This window comes from Ursus americanus, chromosome 13 (genome assembly GCF_024610735.1).
Source record: "Ursus americanus isolate L20-20 chromosome 13, mUrsAme1.1.p, whole genome shotgun sequence".
Classification (NCBI taxonomy): Eukaryota; Metazoa; Chordata; class Mammalia; order Carnivora; family Ursidae; genus Ursus; species Ursus americanus.
In genome coordinates this window covers 4,995,209-5,015,564 of record NC_142139.1, presented here as the reverse complement: position 1 = coordinate 5,015,564, position 20,356 = coordinate 4,995,209, and the positions used below count along the sequence as shown (strand labels likewise).

At 39.4% G+C, this 20,356-nt stretch overlaps 1 protein-coding gene across 1 annotated transcript in view; it reads left to right on the top strand.

The window, feature by feature from the left end:
- The first annotated feature begins 946 nt into the window (after window positions 1–946).
- LOC148109046 (collagen alpha-1(XXV) chain-like) overlaps window positions 947–20,356 on the top strand; it is a 240,115-nt gene continuing 220,705 nt past the window's right edge. Inside the window, exons 1-2 of the mRNA XM_087866389.1 lie at window positions 947–1,946; window positions 3,034–3,103. Of these exons, the coding sequence (XP_087722515.1) occupies window positions 1,650–1,946; window positions 3,034–3,103 (367 nt within the window). The 5' untranslated portion in view covers window positions 947–1,649. The remainder of the gene's footprint in view (window positions 1,947–3,033; window positions 3,104–20,356) is intronic.

Genomic DNA, 20,356 nt, shown 5'->3' with positions numbered 1-20,356 from the left:
GTTAAAATGCTACTTATTACCTCCTTTCAAAAAATCCCATCAGAAAACTTGCAATATGATCCAGAGGGCGGAGAATCAGGTAAGAGGAAAAATTGACCTCATTCTTCAGTCCTCTCCTAAATCCTGAGACATGCGTGTACCTCCACGGTCCCTTTTTCAATCCCACAAAACAGGGAATCAGGAAAACGCATTAGCACCCTAGTACAGACTAGGAACACCGAGCGGGGAGGAGACTCAGCCCCATCAAGACAGAAGGAAACTGGGGGAGGGGAGAGAAAACTTCCCCTAGTCGGAGACTCTGCAGCGCGGCTGTGGGAAGAGAAGGGAAGTGGGGACATTTACCTCAGGCGTCAGTCAGACACTTCGCCTCAGGGCATGTGGGAAAGTGAGGTTGGAGGGGGAAAGGTTGCACCAGAGCGAGATCGCAATAGCTCCCGCCGCTGCTTTTGAGGGAAGATCTGGAGAGCTAGAGCTTTCTGCTTCACTTCTTCCCTCCTGGAGGCCATTTCTCCACATTTAAGAGGGATAAAGAGGGGGCGCTGGGCCGAGTCAGGATAAACCGGAGTTACCGCCTTCCCCACAGTAGACCCCGCTTCGGCCCCTGGCCCAGGCGGGAGATGTGGCCTTAGGGGACGCTGAAGTTACTGCGTGGAGGGGGAGGGGTCGCCAGGCTCCCCTCCAATCACGGTGGCCGCTTCCGCTATTTGCATATATTATGCTAATATAGACCTCCTGCTCAGCTCCCTCCCGAGCTCTCCGCCCCCTCGGAGGGTCTCCGGCGGAGCCCGCGGGCAGGGCGAAGGTGAATACATTATGCTAATGAGGCGGGCTTCTGCCGGGGCTTTCGAAGGGGGGGACGCAAAGCTGCGGGAGCCCAGGGTTGGAGGCCGGGCGCCGGGAGGGGGTCGGGGGAGGGACGTCGAGCTCCGAGCGCGCGCGCACTCACACACGCTCACACACGAGCATCCCGAAGGGTATTTAAGGCTCGCACACGCGAAGCTGCGGAGATACTTCGGGCAGCCGCGACTTAAGCCTCGCCACTCGAATTTGCTCCTTGGGTTATTTCGTTTTCCTCTCTCTCTTCTCCCTCTTAGCCGTCTCTTTTGCGCTGCGCTCTCGCGGTCTCTCTCAGCCTTTCTGCCTGGAGCTGAATCTAGGTGGCAAACAGGTCGGCGTGCGGAAAAACACTGAATAGGTAGAAATAAGGCAAACTAACAGAGACGCAACAGGTCGGGTGCTCGGTGGCGAGGGCGAGCGGCGGCCCCTCGCTGCGCCTCTCGCTCTGTCCCTTGGACCCTGGGCGGCCGCTCTCGAGGACCCTTTCCGAGGTGTCCGTCCTCTGAGGGTCCAGGAGGGCCAACCGGCAGGGTTTCATTCCGGTTTTTACCTTTTTGCCACCAGTCCGGACTGAGGGTGCTTTTCACTCCCAGCTGGGGGGAGAGAAGAAAGCGGAGAGGATGGTCCACGTCTGCTGGTCTCGGCGCTGAGGAAAGCGGAGCTCCATCTCCGCGCCCCGGCTCGATCTCCGCCAACTAGTTGTGCAGCCACCCAGACTGAACTTTGGAGGAATCGTCCTTTTTCTTTCCTTTCAAGATTCTTGGAAGTGGTAGAGAGTGGGAGGCGAAGCCGAGGCAGCTGATCCCTCCACGATGCTGGTGAAGAAGCATGCAGGGAAAGGTGGGGGTCGGGAGCCAGGCTCCGAGGACCCGAGCCCCGCTGGGCAGCGTTGTGCCTGGACTGTGCCCCCGTGTACGGCCCTGGCGGCCCTTCTGTCAGTGGTGGCCCTGATGTCTTGTCTGTACCTGGGGGTGAAAACCAACGACCTGCAGGCGAGGATCGCTGCTCTCGAATCCGCAAAAGGGGACCCTTCCATCCATCTGCCTCCTGATGGCCTGGATCAGCTCAAAGCAATGGTGCAAGAGAAAGTGGAGCAACTTCTGGCTCAGGTGTGAAAGGCTGGGGTATTTTGCACGTGGATAATATCTTGCACAGGTGTGATTCTGTGTACACGACCAGCCTCTACCCTTACTCTGTGCATACTTGGTGTGGCTGAGTGTGCATATGCTAGGCGACCATCTATGCTCACTGTAGCATATATTTGGATATGCGCATCCTTTGATATCACCCTCTCTGTCTCTATCATCTTCCCTCACTCTTAAGGTTTGCATGCTGAACATAGAGGGAGGACTGGAAGAGGGAAGGGTGGCCAGAATGGCAGGGTGGCATTTTATCTGTTTTTCGTTTTCTAGAGAGACATAAGAATCTTTTCCAACCTTGTGGAGAATATTCCTTCCAGAGGTAACATCTGTTATGTCCTTCATCTGTTATAAGAAGGTTAGGGCCATCGGTGTTATTAATACACAAATGGTAATCACTCTTAGAAGTGAAATAAGCCTATATGTGATTTTAAATTGATCGGTTCACACATTAAATGTTTTCATATTCAATGTTTTAAACAGAAAAAAATTGCAGCTTAATTTTTTATAAAGGATGCAGTGGTAGGGGTGTTTATGAATGCAGAGCCATTGCAGTTGAGAGTTGAAAGGAATCTAGGTTACATTTATCACAACTAGGGGCGGCATTAGACTAGAGTTAGGGGGTTTTCTGGAACTTGCTCTTCCAACAGAGAGGCTGTTTGGCAGTGGTTGCGGCACAACGTGATAAGCAGTTGACCTTCATGTATAAGATAGTGGCTGTTTTAAAATCCCTAGCTTACCTAAAACTACAACGTGTTAAAGTCAGGTTTTTGCATTGACTACATACGCTTGAGCTGAGGGAGAAAGACGAGGGTGGTGGTTGTTGAAGAATGGAGGAAGATATTGTACAAGTCCAGCAGTCTTGATACAGTGTCAGTAGTCATTTCTTTTTTTAGGGCTTGGGTACTGTTACCTTTTGACTAAAGTCCAAGTACATATGTAAATGTTAGTTATGCAGGCTCTCAAATGCTGGTAAATCAAGCATATGGCCAAGAGTTCCTAAAGAACCCATTTCTCTACCATGCTACTGATGATAATACCTCTTCTTTTCCTACAGAAATCCTATGAACATATGGCTAAAATAAGAATCGCGAGAGAAGCACCTTCAGAATGCAACTGCCCAGCAGGTAAAATGGAACTTATTTAACAAGGTTTCCTCCATAGCAGAGCACTTTTAAAACAAAAGTCCTGTATCTGTCAAGTCTACCTGTAATAATAGTAAAGAAAGAATGCAGGCCCAACTTACTTAATAAAATCAACATGTCTCAGTCAAAAGAATGGCAAATAGAGCCCCAAATATTATTTTAAGCAGCATATCAAGGCCTGTTATGGGAAAGCAAAGGAGAGAATCACCAAGGAAAATACAGGCAAGATGGCATACAAAGACAAAGTTCTTAGATTCACAGATTGAAACATATTCTTCATTTTTATTCAGTTTTCATGTCTGTGGTGAAAAGGCCTGCAGAACATGTTAGATTCTGAATTCCCTGGTGACCAATATTGCCTTAGTACAGATTTCCATTTGTTCCCTTTGACATACAGTTATGTTAGTAAATTACCTTAACTTCTACACCTGCTTTTATTCTTTTCTATCAAAAAGGTTCTCTCTCCTATCCTATAGTTAATGATGAGGGCCGAAAGGAAATTAGTTCTTTATCTTGAGCTTCTCGTTACAAGCTATTGCATTCTTGATAACTTCTCAGAAAAGGCTGTTATATTTTTTCATTTTTCTGTGTAGCATTTGGGAACTGTTTTAATGTCAGCATATTAATAGATGGATGGAGAAGAGACACATCAATGAATAAAAACCCCTGTGTAATCATTAAATCTACATTCACAGACCTCTGAGGCTTGGTAGTCAGTCAACTGTAGATCTAACAGTTTAGGAGCCATTGGAATGTGTCCACTGGAAAACATCTAGTAGATTCAACCGATATAAGCCATGAAAATCTCCCCTATGAATCTTGAGATTTTTATTTCAGATAAATGTTGTTAATGCATTTATGAGCATTTTCATTTTTTCCATCAACACTTATAGAAAAATGAATCTGTTACATTTTCTTTAATGTTCAGAAACATGATACCTAAGATACTTATATATGGAAAGGCTAGATCCTGTATTTTTTCATATTCTGAATGTTTTTTTTCTTTTTTTTCATGATAACTTATTTTGACACAGCTAAACCAGGCACTATGTTTAAAAGTTTCAAATGTCAACTCCTGGTTGTATATCATAAAAATTTTATTATTTATGTTCTGCTACATTGTTGACCATAATGGAGCTGTATTTTTTTTTTTTAAAGGAAGCCCTTTAATTGAGAATACATATACATTAGATAACAAGAAAACAAAGAGTTAATGTTTGACATTGTAGGCTTCACTCTTGGTTGTTTTAAGTTGGGAAAGACCTCAGAAGTTAGAAATTCAAGGAAGGCACTTTTCTAGTGCAGGAATTAACTTCCAACAACCTCATCAGCCTGTAGGGATTATTTAAATTCCCAAGACAGTTGGTACAAGACTTCACTGATCATACCACTTAGAGTCCAGAATTTTCTGTATACGGTGTTCTTGTTAGCTATGTGAAAAATACCTAGTGTTAAATTAATAGGATTCTTAGTGAACTTGGTAAAAAGTAGAAAAGTGACAACCACAGCACTGAGTTGTTTTTTGTGTTTAAATCTGCTTTGTGATGTTTGATGTAAGTTAGTTGTTGAGGTCTAATTTGTAATCTGGAGGAAAGCCATTAGAGTTAGAGTTTACCTTATTTTATCTTGGAATATAATTTTGAACCATTTTCTTCTTAACGTATTAGTTTAATAAGACATGGTGATTTTACCACAATAACACATACATAAATGATTAAAGGTGGTTTCCTTGGCTTTTTGTTGGCTCTCACTAATGGCTGCTTTACTTTCTTGCCACCACTAGAGCTCCACATTACATCAGTTTTCACCAGGTTACTTGCAAGGTAAACATTTGAAGGTGCACATTCCAATATGCAGAATCAAACAGGTTTCCTGCTGACAAATCACTGTTATAGGTACACTCATTTCTGCTTGTAGAATAATTAGACATGACCAAAATAAAGGCATTATGTTGAAAATAGTACCCTCAGGGAAAACTAGTTATTTTGAATTATGGTCAGTGAGGTATTGTCTTAGGGAATGAATGGCCTGGCCAAGTGGATTAGAAAGGAGATACGGAGCTTCCCACCTGGTTTGGCTTTAACCCTGGTTTGCAGTGACTAAGAGTTGTCACCCAGACATCTGTTTGTAGGGCAGAGTGAGACAAGTCTGTGACCTCAGCTCAGTTCCTGTGGACAGATGCCCACCCCTTGAAGTTGACACTCTTGTTGACAGTCTCCGTCACAGAGCCAAAGACTGATAGCAAAGGACTAATGCTGTGTTGTTTGTGTTCACTTTAATTGCTTTTGATAGAACTCAGTCCCAGTGAGGTTTACCCAGGTAGGCTACAAGGAAGTCATAGAATTTATAGATTTTTCCTTTTTTTAACACAGGAAGGAACTTTTGTGGGAGAGGGATGAGAAAGACTATTATTGAATGGTTTCTAATTGTAGGGGAAGCACTCTCATTTACTCTTCCCAACAACCTTGAAGTTAAATATTAGTAATCTCATATTTACAGATGAAGAAACTAGACTCAGAGGAGGTGACCGACTTAGCATAGTAAAGGCACGGTCAGGATTCATGCCCACATCTGACAAAATCAAAAGCACAAAGTCCAATGAGCAATAGAGAATGAATACGGATTTTGGACCTGAACAGGATTGGAATCCTGGGACTACTACTAAATAACCGTAGGGCCTTGGTCAAACTTCTCATGTTCAAGGTTCCTCATCTGCAGAAAAGTGGTTCATACTACCTTCCTTAGAGGTTGATAATTTACCAAAATGTGGTTTCTTAGTGGTTATTCATTAGATTATAGCAGTTATTATTCTTTTAAATATATTGTATACTACTTAACTCTAATCTGATCCATGGGGACACATGATATAGGTGGGAAAACTGAGCCCTGAAATGTATATAGCTTGTTCAAAACCCAATAGCTAGTTAATGGCAGGTTTTGGTTGAGAATACTATGCTTAATTAAGCAAATATATCTGTAGCTCATTCATGCAGATAATCAAATGAGTCAATATCTCTTAGTGCCACATCGATGGAGATTCATTCTTTGCACATATCTATATTAGTCTACTAACTTATTTTTACCAAATTTGAAAGAAAAATTTTTGACCTTGTAGGTAAACCATGATTGAGGTAGATAGAATTTGTGCTTAAAAGAGTATGAAGTTATGTCTTTACAGTTTTGATACCAAATGTTTTCTAAAAGAAGTGGTTCAACTGTCTGACTCATTTTCACACTTATTTTTAAACAGCTTTATTGAAATATGATTTATGATATTTACCCATTTTAAGTCTGAATTTAAAAAAATTTAAAATAAATTTATGGAATTGGGCAACCATCACCATAATCTAATTTTAAATTACCTTCGTCGCTCCCTGAAAATTTACATTTCCTTTTTTCATGTGCTCAGGGGAAGCTCTATTTTTTGAATCTTTGCTTTAAAGAAACACTAAAATAAAATTTAAAAAGCCATACAAAGTGAAGCTCTACTTAGCATGATATTTGAGTTAGTAGTAGCTGAACCATAGAAATTCAGCTGGCCTCTGAGGCTTGGCCTCTGTAAAACTTGACACTCATAAGAGAGAATAAATTGGCTGTTTGCTATGGCTGTAGAATCCTGTGTTGGGTTTTGTTCTTGGAGTCCTTCATAAAGTACGTACAAACCAGGCATATTTATAGGAGGGTCTCTATGTTCCAACTGGTAAGGAACACTGGGAGCCAGGCAACCAACCAAAAGATGTTTAGATCAGAAATGTTTCTGTACCCTACTCATCGGTAGTGTTGTTTGCCCAGGATATTAGATACAAGAACCTCTGTGTCGTAATGGACAGAAAATGTGGATGGACAATAAAGAATCGAGTTATAATCTTGGCTTTGTCATTAACACGTTATACAATCTTGGGCAAGTGATTTCCAAGAATGACTTTTATAGACTATTTTCATAGCCCCAAAATAGGAGTGTTGCACTAGAACGATTTTCAAGTGCATATGTTGCCCCCCTAGGTATAAAGAGCCTGCTGTGTGCCAAGTGTTACAGTAGATACTGGGAATATGCTGACAAACCAGACACGTTGTCTGCCCTCATGGAGCTTACATTTCAATGAGGGTAATAGACAGGGATTTATTTGTAAATGACATGAATTTATGGTCATGACAAGTGCAACCTAGAAAAAGAACTGTGTGCTTTGGGGCACATGCCCACAATTTTTTCAGGTTGTAAATCCTAAGGACTTTTTTGTTCTGTTCTTTTTTGGGGTGAGGGATAGGTGGGTGGAGAAATTCACAGGAGAAATCATAATATAAGAAAATATGGCTTTTGATTACAAATAAAAGCTCTAGCAATGGATAAAAAGCTGCTCTGCAGCTTTTGGCTTTCCAAGAACTTATGGTCAGATGAAGGTACACTGATACCTGATTTACCTATACTGATACCCAACTGAAGCAAAAAAGTGACTTGAATATATAAAATCTTGTGGTAAATAGGATGGTGATTTATTCTACCTTTTTTTCTGAAAACAGTGAGATTTGGGTTGAATAAGAGTCAAAACTTCCTGCTTGGTGGTATTGAACAGTGCCCCTGGACCTGGCTCCTCTCCATTCACTGATGATGATGAAATGGAGCACAGCTAGTCATCTGCTTGGGGAATTTAGCTAGAGATAATAAAGATAGACTGTATGACTTTTGAGGTCCCTATACACCCTGCAAGTCTATGAAAATGATTGTATACAAAAGAAGAATAAATGTAGGCAAATAAAAGTACCTCTGATTCATATATGTAAGTGATACAGCCTCCGGTGGCCTTGAGGCATCTTCTCAATTTTTGGTAGAAATAAATGTTAAGTGTAGCTTTAAGGTTGTACACCCTTTCCCATCATATGAGAAGACCTTTATATTACCTTGCTAACAGAAATTTACTTTATCATATAAAACTTGTATATCCTACTAACATGGTTTTTCACTTATGCTGTACATTTTTCCTAACCAGCTGCACAATGAATGGAAAGAGTGCATCAAGTAAGGGTATAATAATGTGTAGATTTTCAATTATGTAAGGCAAAGAATAGTCAGAAATGATTTGCAGAAAGAAAACAAATTAAAATGCTATAAATGCTATTTAAATGAGAATAGCAGGCTCTCCTCTTCTCTGGTAAGGCCAGACAATACAACGTGAAATCCAAGCACCTCAAAGCATTCATGTTAAATGGCTTTAGTCCTAATGGGGACAACAGTTTGGGTGTAACACTTTTAGTTGGTCCAGTAATGACAGCTGGCAAAATGCCCTGTCACCCAAAGGACCAGGGACAAATTGCCTCTTGAAGTAGTGTTCTTGGTTCTTAGCTTCTCTTCTGTTTTCTCTTGTCTAAAAGTTACTAAAAAGCGAGTTCTTCAGATCTTCTTTTCTCTGACTTAGCTGGATAATTCTGTTTTCCCATGAGCTGGGAATTACTTAAGGAAAGGGCATACATTCTGCATAGGGGTTAATTCTTTCTAGCTCATCTGATGAATGTATAGATAGAACGAGCCTTGCTGGGCCATTATAACCTTTTGCACTTCTGATTGGTTTCTAACTGCAAAATCAATTACATGGCATTTAAAAAAACACTATTTGAATGTCAAAATAAGGTCTAGGAATGAAGAAGGAAGGCATCTTCTCAGACAAAATTAGGTAAATGGAGAGCTGGTGGGGAAACATGCCAGAATGAGGACTGTTTTTCCTTTCGGGGAGGGGGCATTTCCTGCTTCAGGGGGTACCTCACTAGACACTCATCAAAATAACATCAATCTTTGTTATCTTGAGAGGAAACCATCCAAAACCTATTAAGAAAAAGTGTTTTTATTTCATCCTACCACTTTATATACACCGCTTGGTGATTTGATGGAAGCTGAGAATGTGAAAACAATGCATGAGTTGGTCTGGGCTGCAGGCTGGAGCCCTGTATGTGATGGCTAAACCCAGAAGCATCCCCACTCTCCCTGATTTGCCAATATGGGTGAAGTTCCATGCCGTGGTTTAGTGAATCATAATTGTTAACACATTTACCCCCAATGTGTGTTAACAATGATGGTGGCATACACGCATATTGAATTCTTAGGTATGTGTTGTTTCATTTAGATGTGTTCAGCACTGTTGCAGTTAAAAAATATTTTAAATTGACTTTTGAAAAGGAGGAATGCAGGAGAGTGGGAAGCAGAAGTAAGTGGAATCACTTACAAATTAAAATTGAGCACTTTTCATTGATATCATACATTCTTTCAAAGGACTATTCTGTAAGTCATTTAAATATAGGATTCCTTTAAGAAATGCCACCAGATGGCAGGCACCTTCCCTTTGTGACCACAAGGAGGAGGAACTGAGCTGAATAGTGGGACTTCTGTCAGTTCCTTCCCGGTTAAATTCCTAGCTGATTTCTTGACTTCTGTTTGCAATGGAAAAGATTAATGGAGGAAGCAAGCAATTTCTTCTATCTCTGTTTGAAGACTAGATTATCCTACGAGCTTTAAGATATTTAAAACAATCTAGTAAATTTCACACTTGTATTAGTCGAAAGTTTGGTTATTTAGTAGTTAAATTCACAGGTATGAACTTGAGGCCAGTATTCCAATAGCTAGAATAAATGAACTCAATATAATTGAATTTACCAGTTGGGGACTTTGTGCTCATCTTTCGTAATTTTTCAGAATCAAGAATCATTTGGAATCACTATCATGATTTTTTTTTTTTTAAAGATTTTATTTATTTATTCGACAGATATAGAGACAGCCAGCGAGAGAGGGAACACAAGCAGGGGGAGTGGGAGAGGAAGAAGCAAGCTCATAGTGGAGGAGCCTGATGTGGGGCTTGATCCCATAATGCCGGGATCACGCCCTGAGCCGAAGGCAGACGCCTAACCGCTGTGCCACCCAGGCGCCCCCACTATCATGATTTTGACATCATTTCATCTGTAGTGTCCATTTCAACTTCAGTTACCATATGATAGTTGAAATGTGTTCCTTATTTTTCTCATACTGTATTCCTTAGCCTGATTGCTTAGTCTGATTGTCAGGAATGCCAAAAACTGTGTCTGTTCATTTGGATATTAATAATTCAGATTTGAGAAACTCTGGGCTTCTGGCTTATATACGCAAAGTTTTTATTCTTATATTTGAAATGTGGTCAGCACATATTTAAATACAATTTTCACATTTAGGCTAAGTGGCAGAGTAAAGCGGATGAATTGTAGCCAGCTCTAGTTTGCGCATTATGGTAATATTGAGAATTTTACTGGTTGGTTGTGGCAGGGGTAGAGTCTATTTTTTCTTTCTTTACCAAAGAGTTCACATGTAAGAGGAGGAAAAGGGGAGGAGGAAAACGCCACCTATATCCCGTAATCTCTTGGAATCATATAGCTTTACTTTCATTTTTAGCAAGCCTGGTATTTTAGAGTTCTTATTATAATGTAAAGGGAGTCAGAAGAATTCTCCATTATAGTTCTTTCTCCAGCATTCTGTTCGGCTTCTTGTAACAGTGAAAGGGAGAGAAAGATCTCTTAGGAGTCCCTCCTTCAAGTCTGTTACAGGGCCAGAACTGTGTTCTTATTTTTGATCCTTAAGATGCTAGAATGAAATATCTAGCCTGGAAAATTCATGCAGTTCTTTCCCAGCATTCCTGTATCTTAGGTCAGTTCTGGCAGCTGTCAAAGGTAAGTTGTTTGTATAACCCTTCTAGGAATTATGAAACTCCAAATTTTGTCTCAGGGGCTCTCGAATCCAGCCGGCGTTATTTAGAGGTACATGATATGATCGTAAGGTAAACATTTCCACAAAGCACGCAAAAAACCAACCTTTTGACTTTAAAGTCATGCTAGAAATTCTGGCAAACTCTAGGGCTAAGTGAACTTTGAAATACGAAAAATCTTTTTTTACTGAAAGAATTAGGGCTCAAGGTTCGAGCAGATGAAGCTAGAATGGAAACACGCTTCTTAAATAACTGCCTTTCTGGGGATGGTTATCAATCTGGCTGGGGGGTCAGATGAGTGAAGTGGGTCAAAGATCAGGTGACTCCTGTGGGCAGATCCTGACCCGGACTGCTAAGTGGTCTCACGGTATAATTATATTCTACTTCCTGAGGGAGTGGGTTGGGAGTCCATAACTACGAATGTCATTTTTGAGCTCCATGGTCAGGCTTCTGGTTTGTATCTGTGTATCTCTAGGGCTTATTGCAGAGTTCTCTACAGAAGATTCTCTATAAAAGTTCATAATGGTTATAATGGAGATTTGTCAAATTGACCTGGTTGAGGACTTTTATTGTGCTTTATCTCGTTACATACACTAATATTCTTATCCCCATGGCTTTTTAACATTTTCTCTGAGGACTTTGTAAGCCACAATGTATTAAAGCTAATATAAATCCTGGAAATCAAGTAGTTCAGGTGTTTTCCAATGTTTCTTAAAGAGGCTGAACTGTTTAATCTTATGAAGAAACTCAGTAAATGAAATCAGGTACAATGTTAGCTACACTGATTGACCTCAGAGGTCTGAGGGGACAGTGGCCAGCACCCTACGTGCTCTTTCTTTCTGCTTCCCAGCCCCCTCCCCCATGGTAGTATCTAAAGAACCTCAGGACTCCATAGGATACTGAGAGAAAATCACCGGAAATCCAATCGCCAGTGTGATCTCAGCTCCCGTGTCTAAGGATACCATATACTTGTTAACACAGAACTCACCTCCAAAATTCTGTAACTGGAAACATTACTAGGAATGATAGAGGCAAAGTTATCTGTTAAAAATGAATAGAATCGAGAAATGACTATTAATGTAATATTATCTCTTTCATGGGTTGTAGCTGTCCAGCAAAGGGGGTGTAATACTGGTAGGAGCACTGGGAAGCTGGGGAGGTGCACAGTATGACTGAGCGTGACATTGTTCATCAGAAAATCAGTATCCCACCTCATCCATTTTCTTGAAGTTACTCATTTTTTTAAGCCTTCAAGTCACAATATTATTCTTGTTTATAAGTTTTCTGTGCTTTTCCAAATTTCTTTCTTTGTATTTTTATTCTTTAATTCTAGATATTAATATGGGGCCTTATCACCAAGTTAAGGCACTCCATTACCTTTTAAATATATATATATTTAAAGCAGTTGATTTTTTTTTTTTAAGATTTTATTTATTTGACAGAGAGAGACAGCCAGAGAGAGAGGGAATACAAGCAGGGGGAGTGGGAGAGGAAGAAGCAGGCTTCCAGCAGAGGACCCTGATGTGGGGCTTGATCCCGGAACGCTGGATCTGTCAAAGGCAGATGCTTAACGACTGCACCACCCAGGCGCCCCTAAAGCAGTTGATTTTTTAACTAATGGTTAATACTTAGTTTATAAAGTAGTAAATGAAAAATAACTATTCCGCAAGTAGTATATTTTGAGAGAGTTGTTAAAGATGCTTCTAAGATCTTTGAGGTTTTTTTACTTGATTGGATTTTTGTGTGTTAAACTGATAATGTTTACATATTAAAATTGAAATTTACAGTATAATGAGAATATGTGAATTGGACGTTTATGTTTAAATAATAAAAGGGAAAAACTTTAGGAATTAACAACAATATTTTATCCAATAGTGAATGATATGTACAGTACATTTCACAGAGAAAGTGTAAATCTGGCTGCAATCATATTGTAACAAGTATTGCAAAAGGCAATTTGAAAAGCAATACTCTACCTCCCATTGAAATGAATGTCCACTGTCATCAGCAATGCTATTTACCATTTGAATAGCTAGTTGTGGACAGTAGTTTGGCCAAATGCAACACTTTCCTCAATTGTCTTATTGGACAGATAATAGAATGACACAGCAACTGTACAAGTGATTGAGCTTTGGTGAGCAATTTATTTTCTCTTTAATATATAGTCTCAACCTATAGACTTTGGGGAAGTCCTTGAAGAGATAAATGACTTTTCTTTTTTTAACTTAACTTTAGTTACTTTACCTTCTAAGAGAGGACAATTAGCAGTAAAGCAGCAAAGATAGGAAGGCTGACCAGGTACTAAAAGCTGGAGAGATCATGTATACCAACCCAAACTCTCATAAGCTAGAAAAAAGAGGTTTAACTGAACAAATTGTATGGCCTACATTTACTTCCCAAGTCCTACCGTTATGCTGACAACTTCCCAGGAGTTTAAGAAGCAAGACGGACAGTGGTGGCTTAGTACCACCATACATGTTATGCATCTGGAAGTGTTTAATAAAGGAAAAACTCGAGCATTGAAAAAGTACATCCATAAAGAAACCAGGGCTTTTATATTCTTATATATAGTTTCCTTCTGTGCAAAGTTATTTAATGCTCTAAATTTCAGCTTCTTCTGAGGTTACTTTCCTGATATTGGCTTGGTTCTACAATCAAGTTCTATATGAGGAATGCTATGACTTGGTGGTAAAATTTATGTTACCATTTTTATAATATAAAAAAGAAATCAATTTATTTTTATGTCAAAACCATCCTTGAATTGAGAGGTCTGAAGTATACTTCCTGTTTTCTGTGTGTGAGCCCATAACACATGAGACTCAAAATGTGTTTTATTCTTTTAAGCCTTTCATGTGTTTGAGCAGAAAACCTTTTCTTCCAGTATCAGTCCTCAAGAAGGAAACCCAGGTAGAGGGATTTTCTAATCAGTCACACTTTATCCCTTGTATTATGCATCATTCATCATTTTTCTCCTCATTTTCAATTTGTTACAAGTTTCCACTTTTAACTGTGCCAGTAGCATTCACGTAGCTTTCACAGTTATAGGTTGTGATGAGATGAATAATGTTCATTGAACTCCTGAAAACCAAAAGCAAACACAGCAAACACACCTGTAGAGACATGATGCTCTGTCAGGTTCTCAATGAACAAGCATTGGCCTGATGGGATCTGTGGTTGACAAACAGAGTAGACAGGATTGTCGTTGGGATACAGCTATGTTTCTATGAAACTACAAACAATGAGTATCTTCCATGTTCCTAAACGAGAACTCCCGTTCGAGTCAAGTATTGCTCTATAGCGGGGTGCCTAAGAGATTTCTCTGCTTTCTCTGCTTTCAGTACTCTGCTTTCTATCTTCCTTCCCTCCCTTACCTTCTCTAGCACGAATAAAAACTCTATTTTGCCCCCATTCTGTTGGTGACACTCTACTAGGCTTACAGACCCCCTCTAATCTGTTCTGTCAGGGGCATTATCACCCTTGGGTCTCAAAACCTCTTTGCCTTTCCTGGGCAAGAGCTATTCTTATGATGAAATCCAGCAGCGTAACTGAGGAAATAATCAATGGTAAAGGTCAATATTTCTCCCAAAATTCCAAAAGGAACTGTTTTCTCAAAAATTACTGTTAAGATAATTTTCAAAAAAGGTAAAATCATGCCTTTCATACAGGTATAAAACAAACGGGTTAAAGATTTGACTTAAATCATGCGGTGCCTGGGTGGCTCGGTCGTTAAGAAACTGCCTTCGGCTCAGGGCATGATCCCGGCGTTCTGGGATCGAGCCCCACATCAGGCTCCTCAGCTGGGAGCCTGCTTCTTCCTCTCCCACTCCCCCTGCTTGTGTTCCATCTCTTGCTGCCTGTCTCTCTCTCTCTGTCAAATAAATAAATAAAATCTTTAAAAAGAAAGATTTGACTTAAATCATTAAAGAAGTAACTGATAAGATGTTTTAACTAGTTCAAAGGAGAATTTAAAACCAGACACATTTATAGTTCTAGAATACTGGAATTGTTGTATAAATGGAGGCAAAACTGGACTTTTTCCACAGTAAGGGAGGGATGTCAATGGCACTTAGAAAGAATATGCATGCCTATGACAAGAGTTATTTTGCTTTGCAATTAGATATCTACAACTTACAGTTTTAAATAGCTCTGAAAGAATCAGAATTAGATAAGTGGGAAAGGCATGCTCTAGGTAATGCACAGTTTTCCACTGAAGCACATATTTCCCCCTGCATTACTAAAGCAACTTCGTAGGAAAAAAAATTCTTTAAGTAAGTAAATTTTTTCTTTTTCTTTTTTGATTACTCTTCAGTGTAGTAATGGTTGTTTATTAACCTGTCTCTGTCCTTGTTGTTATCTTATGGGTTATGCAGTAGTTAATTTTCTTAGTGTTGCTAAGATTCGTTATTTAAAGGACAGATCCTTTCACTGTAGCTTTATATACTGTATGCACTAGCCCCATGAGGGTTGTGCTGATGGCTAGGCCTACAGGACTGGCGCGAGTTGCATGAGTGGACTTTAAATTCATAACACTGAATATTTGTTTAAGGTAATAGACCACTTTGGAAGACTCAGCTTCTTGTATTTCACTATCAGGGAGTACTTTCATTAATGTTAAAGAAAGTTGCCGACCTTACCTTTGTGTTTTGGGATACTGTATCCAGGCAATTATATTACTTATATAGGCTTATCCGCTGTGAGCACGTGGTTGCCTCGGGGATTATGTGCTGCTATTCTGGCCATTTTGGCTTTGTCTTCAAATATGTGCTAGTTTGGCTTTTCCTTGGGTACGCCCATCATATTCATGTATTACTGCTTCAAACGACTCGTCTTTAGTCCACACTCTAAGCTATTTTTGTTTATTCCTCTCCGGTTGCCTGTCCCATTGGCCCCTGCCTCTTTGATCTCCCACGACCTCTACTGCTACCAACTCACAGGTTTACTTTATTCACTAGCATCCAAAACAGGTCAGCCTCAGCGGCCCAAGGATATGCATGCTTTTCTGTGCTCCCACCTGTTTCAGCTGCTAACACCTTTTGGCTCAGCCCACTGAGATTTTGTCAGAAGAATATCTGAAGCTAGATAATGGCCATTCCTATACATTCTAGAAAGAATATTTTAGAATGGCAGCCGGAAATGGGAGGGGATACATTGAAACCACATGGTTATTGGTGGTTTTTGTAGAGTGATATTTACCTTCATTCAGAAGCCGCTTATGTTCTGGCAGTCTCATATTATCAGGTAGGGGAGAGAGTTAATTATAAATATTAAATTTTTAGATATTAGTATCTAAAAATTATATATCATGGGTGGTAACTGATTTCTGGTATTACCTAACTTCAGTCAGCTCTGGCAAAGGTGAAAGGATCATGTATAGTAGTCTTTTGAAAGTCTTTTTGTTCACTTAACTGATAAAGTATTTACGATTAAGTTTACATGATAAAGTGATTTACTATGGGCAAGACCCTGTGCGGTGAACCTTACTATTTAAAGAAATAGTAGGCTGCAAAGCTCTGGTGGAGGAGTAATGGTGTCAGTTATGCAGACTGAAGACCGAAAGAGAAGCTACAAAAGTAGAGCTTGTAGCCAACTGTATCTAATTTTAATGGATTTAAATTACAATGATAATTGTTATTTGAACTCATAATTCCAGTTCATTTACTTTCACAATTTCAAAAATAGCAACATGTTATTAGAGAAGATGGTGTTTGAATTTATTTTACTTTCTTCTAAGAAAATTGAGAAGTTCTCCAATAAATATTACGATACTTTGCAGAAATGCTAACGCCACTTCAATTAGATGGTTTTTCTGAAGAAAAATGATCTCTGTCAGTTGTTAGGTCAAGTGCAACATTTTTAACCTCTCCCCAGGCTACCTTTCATGGCAGTTGTTTTTAAGAAGGCTTGTAGGCTCTCTTGAACATCAGTTCAGATTTGATGACCATGTTTTCTAGCAAAGACAGAATCTCTGGGTCTTGGGTAGATTCCCTTGGGTTATAAAGAATAGAGATCCATTCAGGTGGCCTTAAGCAATAGTGGTGCAGGGATTGTCAATTTTGTCACTGTTGACATTTTAGGCTGGATAATCCTTTTTTTTTTTTAAAAGATTTTATGTATTTATTTATTAGGGAGAGGGCAAAAGAACGAGAGAGCACGTGTGCATGAGCAGGGGGGAGGGGAAAGGGAGCGGAAGAAGCAGACTCCCTGCTGATCAGGGCTCAATCCCAGGACCCTGAGATCATGACCTGAGCCAAAGGTAGATGCTTAACCGACTGAGCCACCCAGGAGCCCCTGGGCTGGATAATTCTTTATTGTGTGAGGATCTTCTGTGCATTGTCAGATGTTAACCAGCATTCTTGGCCTTTTCACATTAGATGCCAGTTGCACCCCTCTGTTTCTACAACCAGAGCCATCTCTAACATTACCAAATGTCCCCTAGGGGTCACCCCAGTTGAGAACCTTTCTTTTAAAGATATCCCATGAATAAGGAAGGCAAGAATAGCAAGATCTCTGCCGGCTCCCCTAGAAGAACAGGAAATGCAGTGTGATCCGAACTTTCAGGATATGTTATTTCCCCTCAGCAGGAGGCATTCAGTGCTGTGCTCTCTGGGTTTAAGAATATCTCTCTGCTTCTGCTACGTTTGTCAAGGCTGCTTTCCTCTGTTGTCTTTGTGCTGCTGCTTGTTTGTTGCCTTCTGGTCAAGGTATTGCTCAAGATTGACCCCTTTCTTTGTGTTTGATTACACCATTGTTGTTATTATCAAAATAATACATATGCCAAGAAATGCAAACATTTGAATTAAAAGTGGTACACAGTATCTCATCTCTCTCCAGATGAGTCTAGTGTTATTTGTTGCTTATCTTTCCTACACAGATTGATTCACATCGTTGTTTTTAAAGTCAGTAGAGTAACTCTTTTGTATTAATGCACCACAATTTATTATTCAATGAGAAAGCAGATCACTTTTCCTGTTCAGATGCTGCTTCTTATTTCTGGTTCTCCTGTTTCATGAGGAAGATTTCTTCGATTTCTACTTCTATTCGACACATCTTCAAATGGTATTTGTGAGAGCGTTATAAATAATTCTTAACTAAATGTATTATTGATGTAGTGTGCTGATGACAAATCTTTAACAACTGCTCTCAAAAAAAGTCCTGATTTGTAGCAATTGCAGATTTTTGTGTGTAAATATCCTACCAAGGTTGATTTCAAGTTAAACAAAGTGACCTTAGGAAGTGATAGGTTTGAGTGTTTATTAACTTTGTTTTAATACAATTTATTTTGTTGTAAGTTCATAAAATTAAAATTATACTAATGACTGCATTGAACAATGGGCTTGCAAAATCCTGAAAATTGAACAATTAGCTCTCCTGACTCAGCTTCTAGCACCCACTGACTTTGATAGTTGCGTTTCCATAGAGAGTATATTGCATTGTTTTTAGTAATGTTGTCTCCAAATGGTAATGTTGTCTCTGATGGTATTCAGTTTTGGGAGGGTCTTTAAAGGTTAGCTAGACCTACGTTGCATCTGATGCTTGAATTCCCTCAGTGCCATTCTGGCTAATTATTTATTCAATTTGTAATTATCTCTTGAATAAACCATTCAGTCTTCATACTGGCTTGTTAAAAAGCATCATCTTTTCGTTAGGTTGAAATTTATCTCCTTATGAGCACCCATCATGTGATTTTGTACACCATCAGCATCCTCGTGCCACATCATAAAAAATAAATTGAATACCTCTGTACTATGACAAGTCTTCAAATGCTGGAAATCATTTACTATATTTCCTATTGATGCTTTTATTTTGTGGAATCAATGTCTTATCTCATTCAGGTGTTTCAGTTTGTCAACTTCATTCTTAAAGTGTTGAATATTGATTTGAATAAAAGCTCTGATAGGTCCTGACTGGCAAATAAAAGAGAGGGTGAGGGATGAAAATTTCCCTACTTCTAGATACTATACTGCTAACTCAGGCAGCCTGAAAATTACAGGAATTTTCTTGCTGGTCCCATAATCGTATTTACCAACACTGAGTTTAACGTTGATGAAAACCCGAAGTATTTTTTATGTTTGCTGCTGTTAAGTCCTGTCTTCCTTTTATTGTACAGGTCCTTTTTGTTTGTTTTTGGAAGAAGAAGGCAAATCAAGACTTTATATTTATTTTCACTAAATTTTCATAAAACCTAGCTCCAGTCTTATCAGGATTTGTTAGGATAATGATTTTCAAAAATAAATTTCCAACTCCTCTTGGCTTAATATGACTTAGGAATTTGATGAGCTGACTAGCAGTGTTTTTCTTGATTCTGTGCTGAAATGTCTGAACATGAAAAAGTTCATAAAGAGCCCAGTGACTTTCTAGTAGTCTTTCACTTTTGGTTGCCGTCAATCTATTTCTGAGCACCTTTGAATTGTCTTTCTACCAGTGATCCATCCACTCAGGGGTCTTTACTGTATTGCAGTTTGTCCAGCTGTATTCCTGAGAACACCATTTCTTTTTCATGTTAACACATTTTCTGAGGAAGAACGTTTTCAAGACAAATTAGAGACACACTGGGTTAAACAAATAAAAGCAGATTTCTTCACTGTAGGGTTTTTATATTGTGACTCTCTAAAATGGGGAATATGATGTGTCATGTTTTCTAAACTTGTTTGGTCATGGAACACTTTTTTCCTTTTAGAAAAAATAACATGGCTAAGAGCAAATTGTTCTATGGGTTGACGTAGAAGGGTTAAAATACAGAGAAGCTGTTTGGAGGTTTTTAGAACTTCAGCTAAGATTGTCCAATGTTAATTAGGAAAGTGGTTTCCAACTTGCAGGAGTCGAGTTTGAGGAGTAAGTAGAAAGGAGATGGAGGAGAGGAAGGAGAAACAAAACCTGGTGTAATTGGGGAGACTCCAAGTAGGACTTAAGTCTAAAGCTGGAAGGCGAACTCAAATGCCAGGCAAGTAATCCTTATGTGAGGTTTGTTAGACTCAGATATTCTATCGTCAGCCTGGGGTGTTAAGACCCAGCTAAAAGCATTTAAATATGTTATTAAAAAGCACTTTGCCAAACAAAGCAAATCACTGTGTGTCATTTAGTCTGGTCTAAGGGCTGAACTTCATGGTAGCCGCGACCTGGCTCAGCCACACACAGAGATGCTCTTTTCATTTTTGGAGAAAAATTGAAGAACTTTTATTTTATTAAACTTCCTCCTTTTCAATACAATTACCCTGTCTCATTAATTCTGTTTAGTTTTCTTTGTGATACATTTCAGGCTATGCAGACTACTATTATTATGATATTTTTCCTTCCTTAAAAAAATAATCTTTATCCCCCCCCAAAAATTGTGATCTTTATCCTTTGTTTCTTTGATGATCCACTATGGATAGAGCAGTAATAATAGAACTTAAATAGTAACTGGACATGAGTAGTAACAAAATATTTAAGGTATATCAAAGCCTTTTATGTAAAGTCTGTATCAAGTAACTTAATAATACACAACTCAGATGAATATTCTCAAGACTGTAAAGGTAAATTT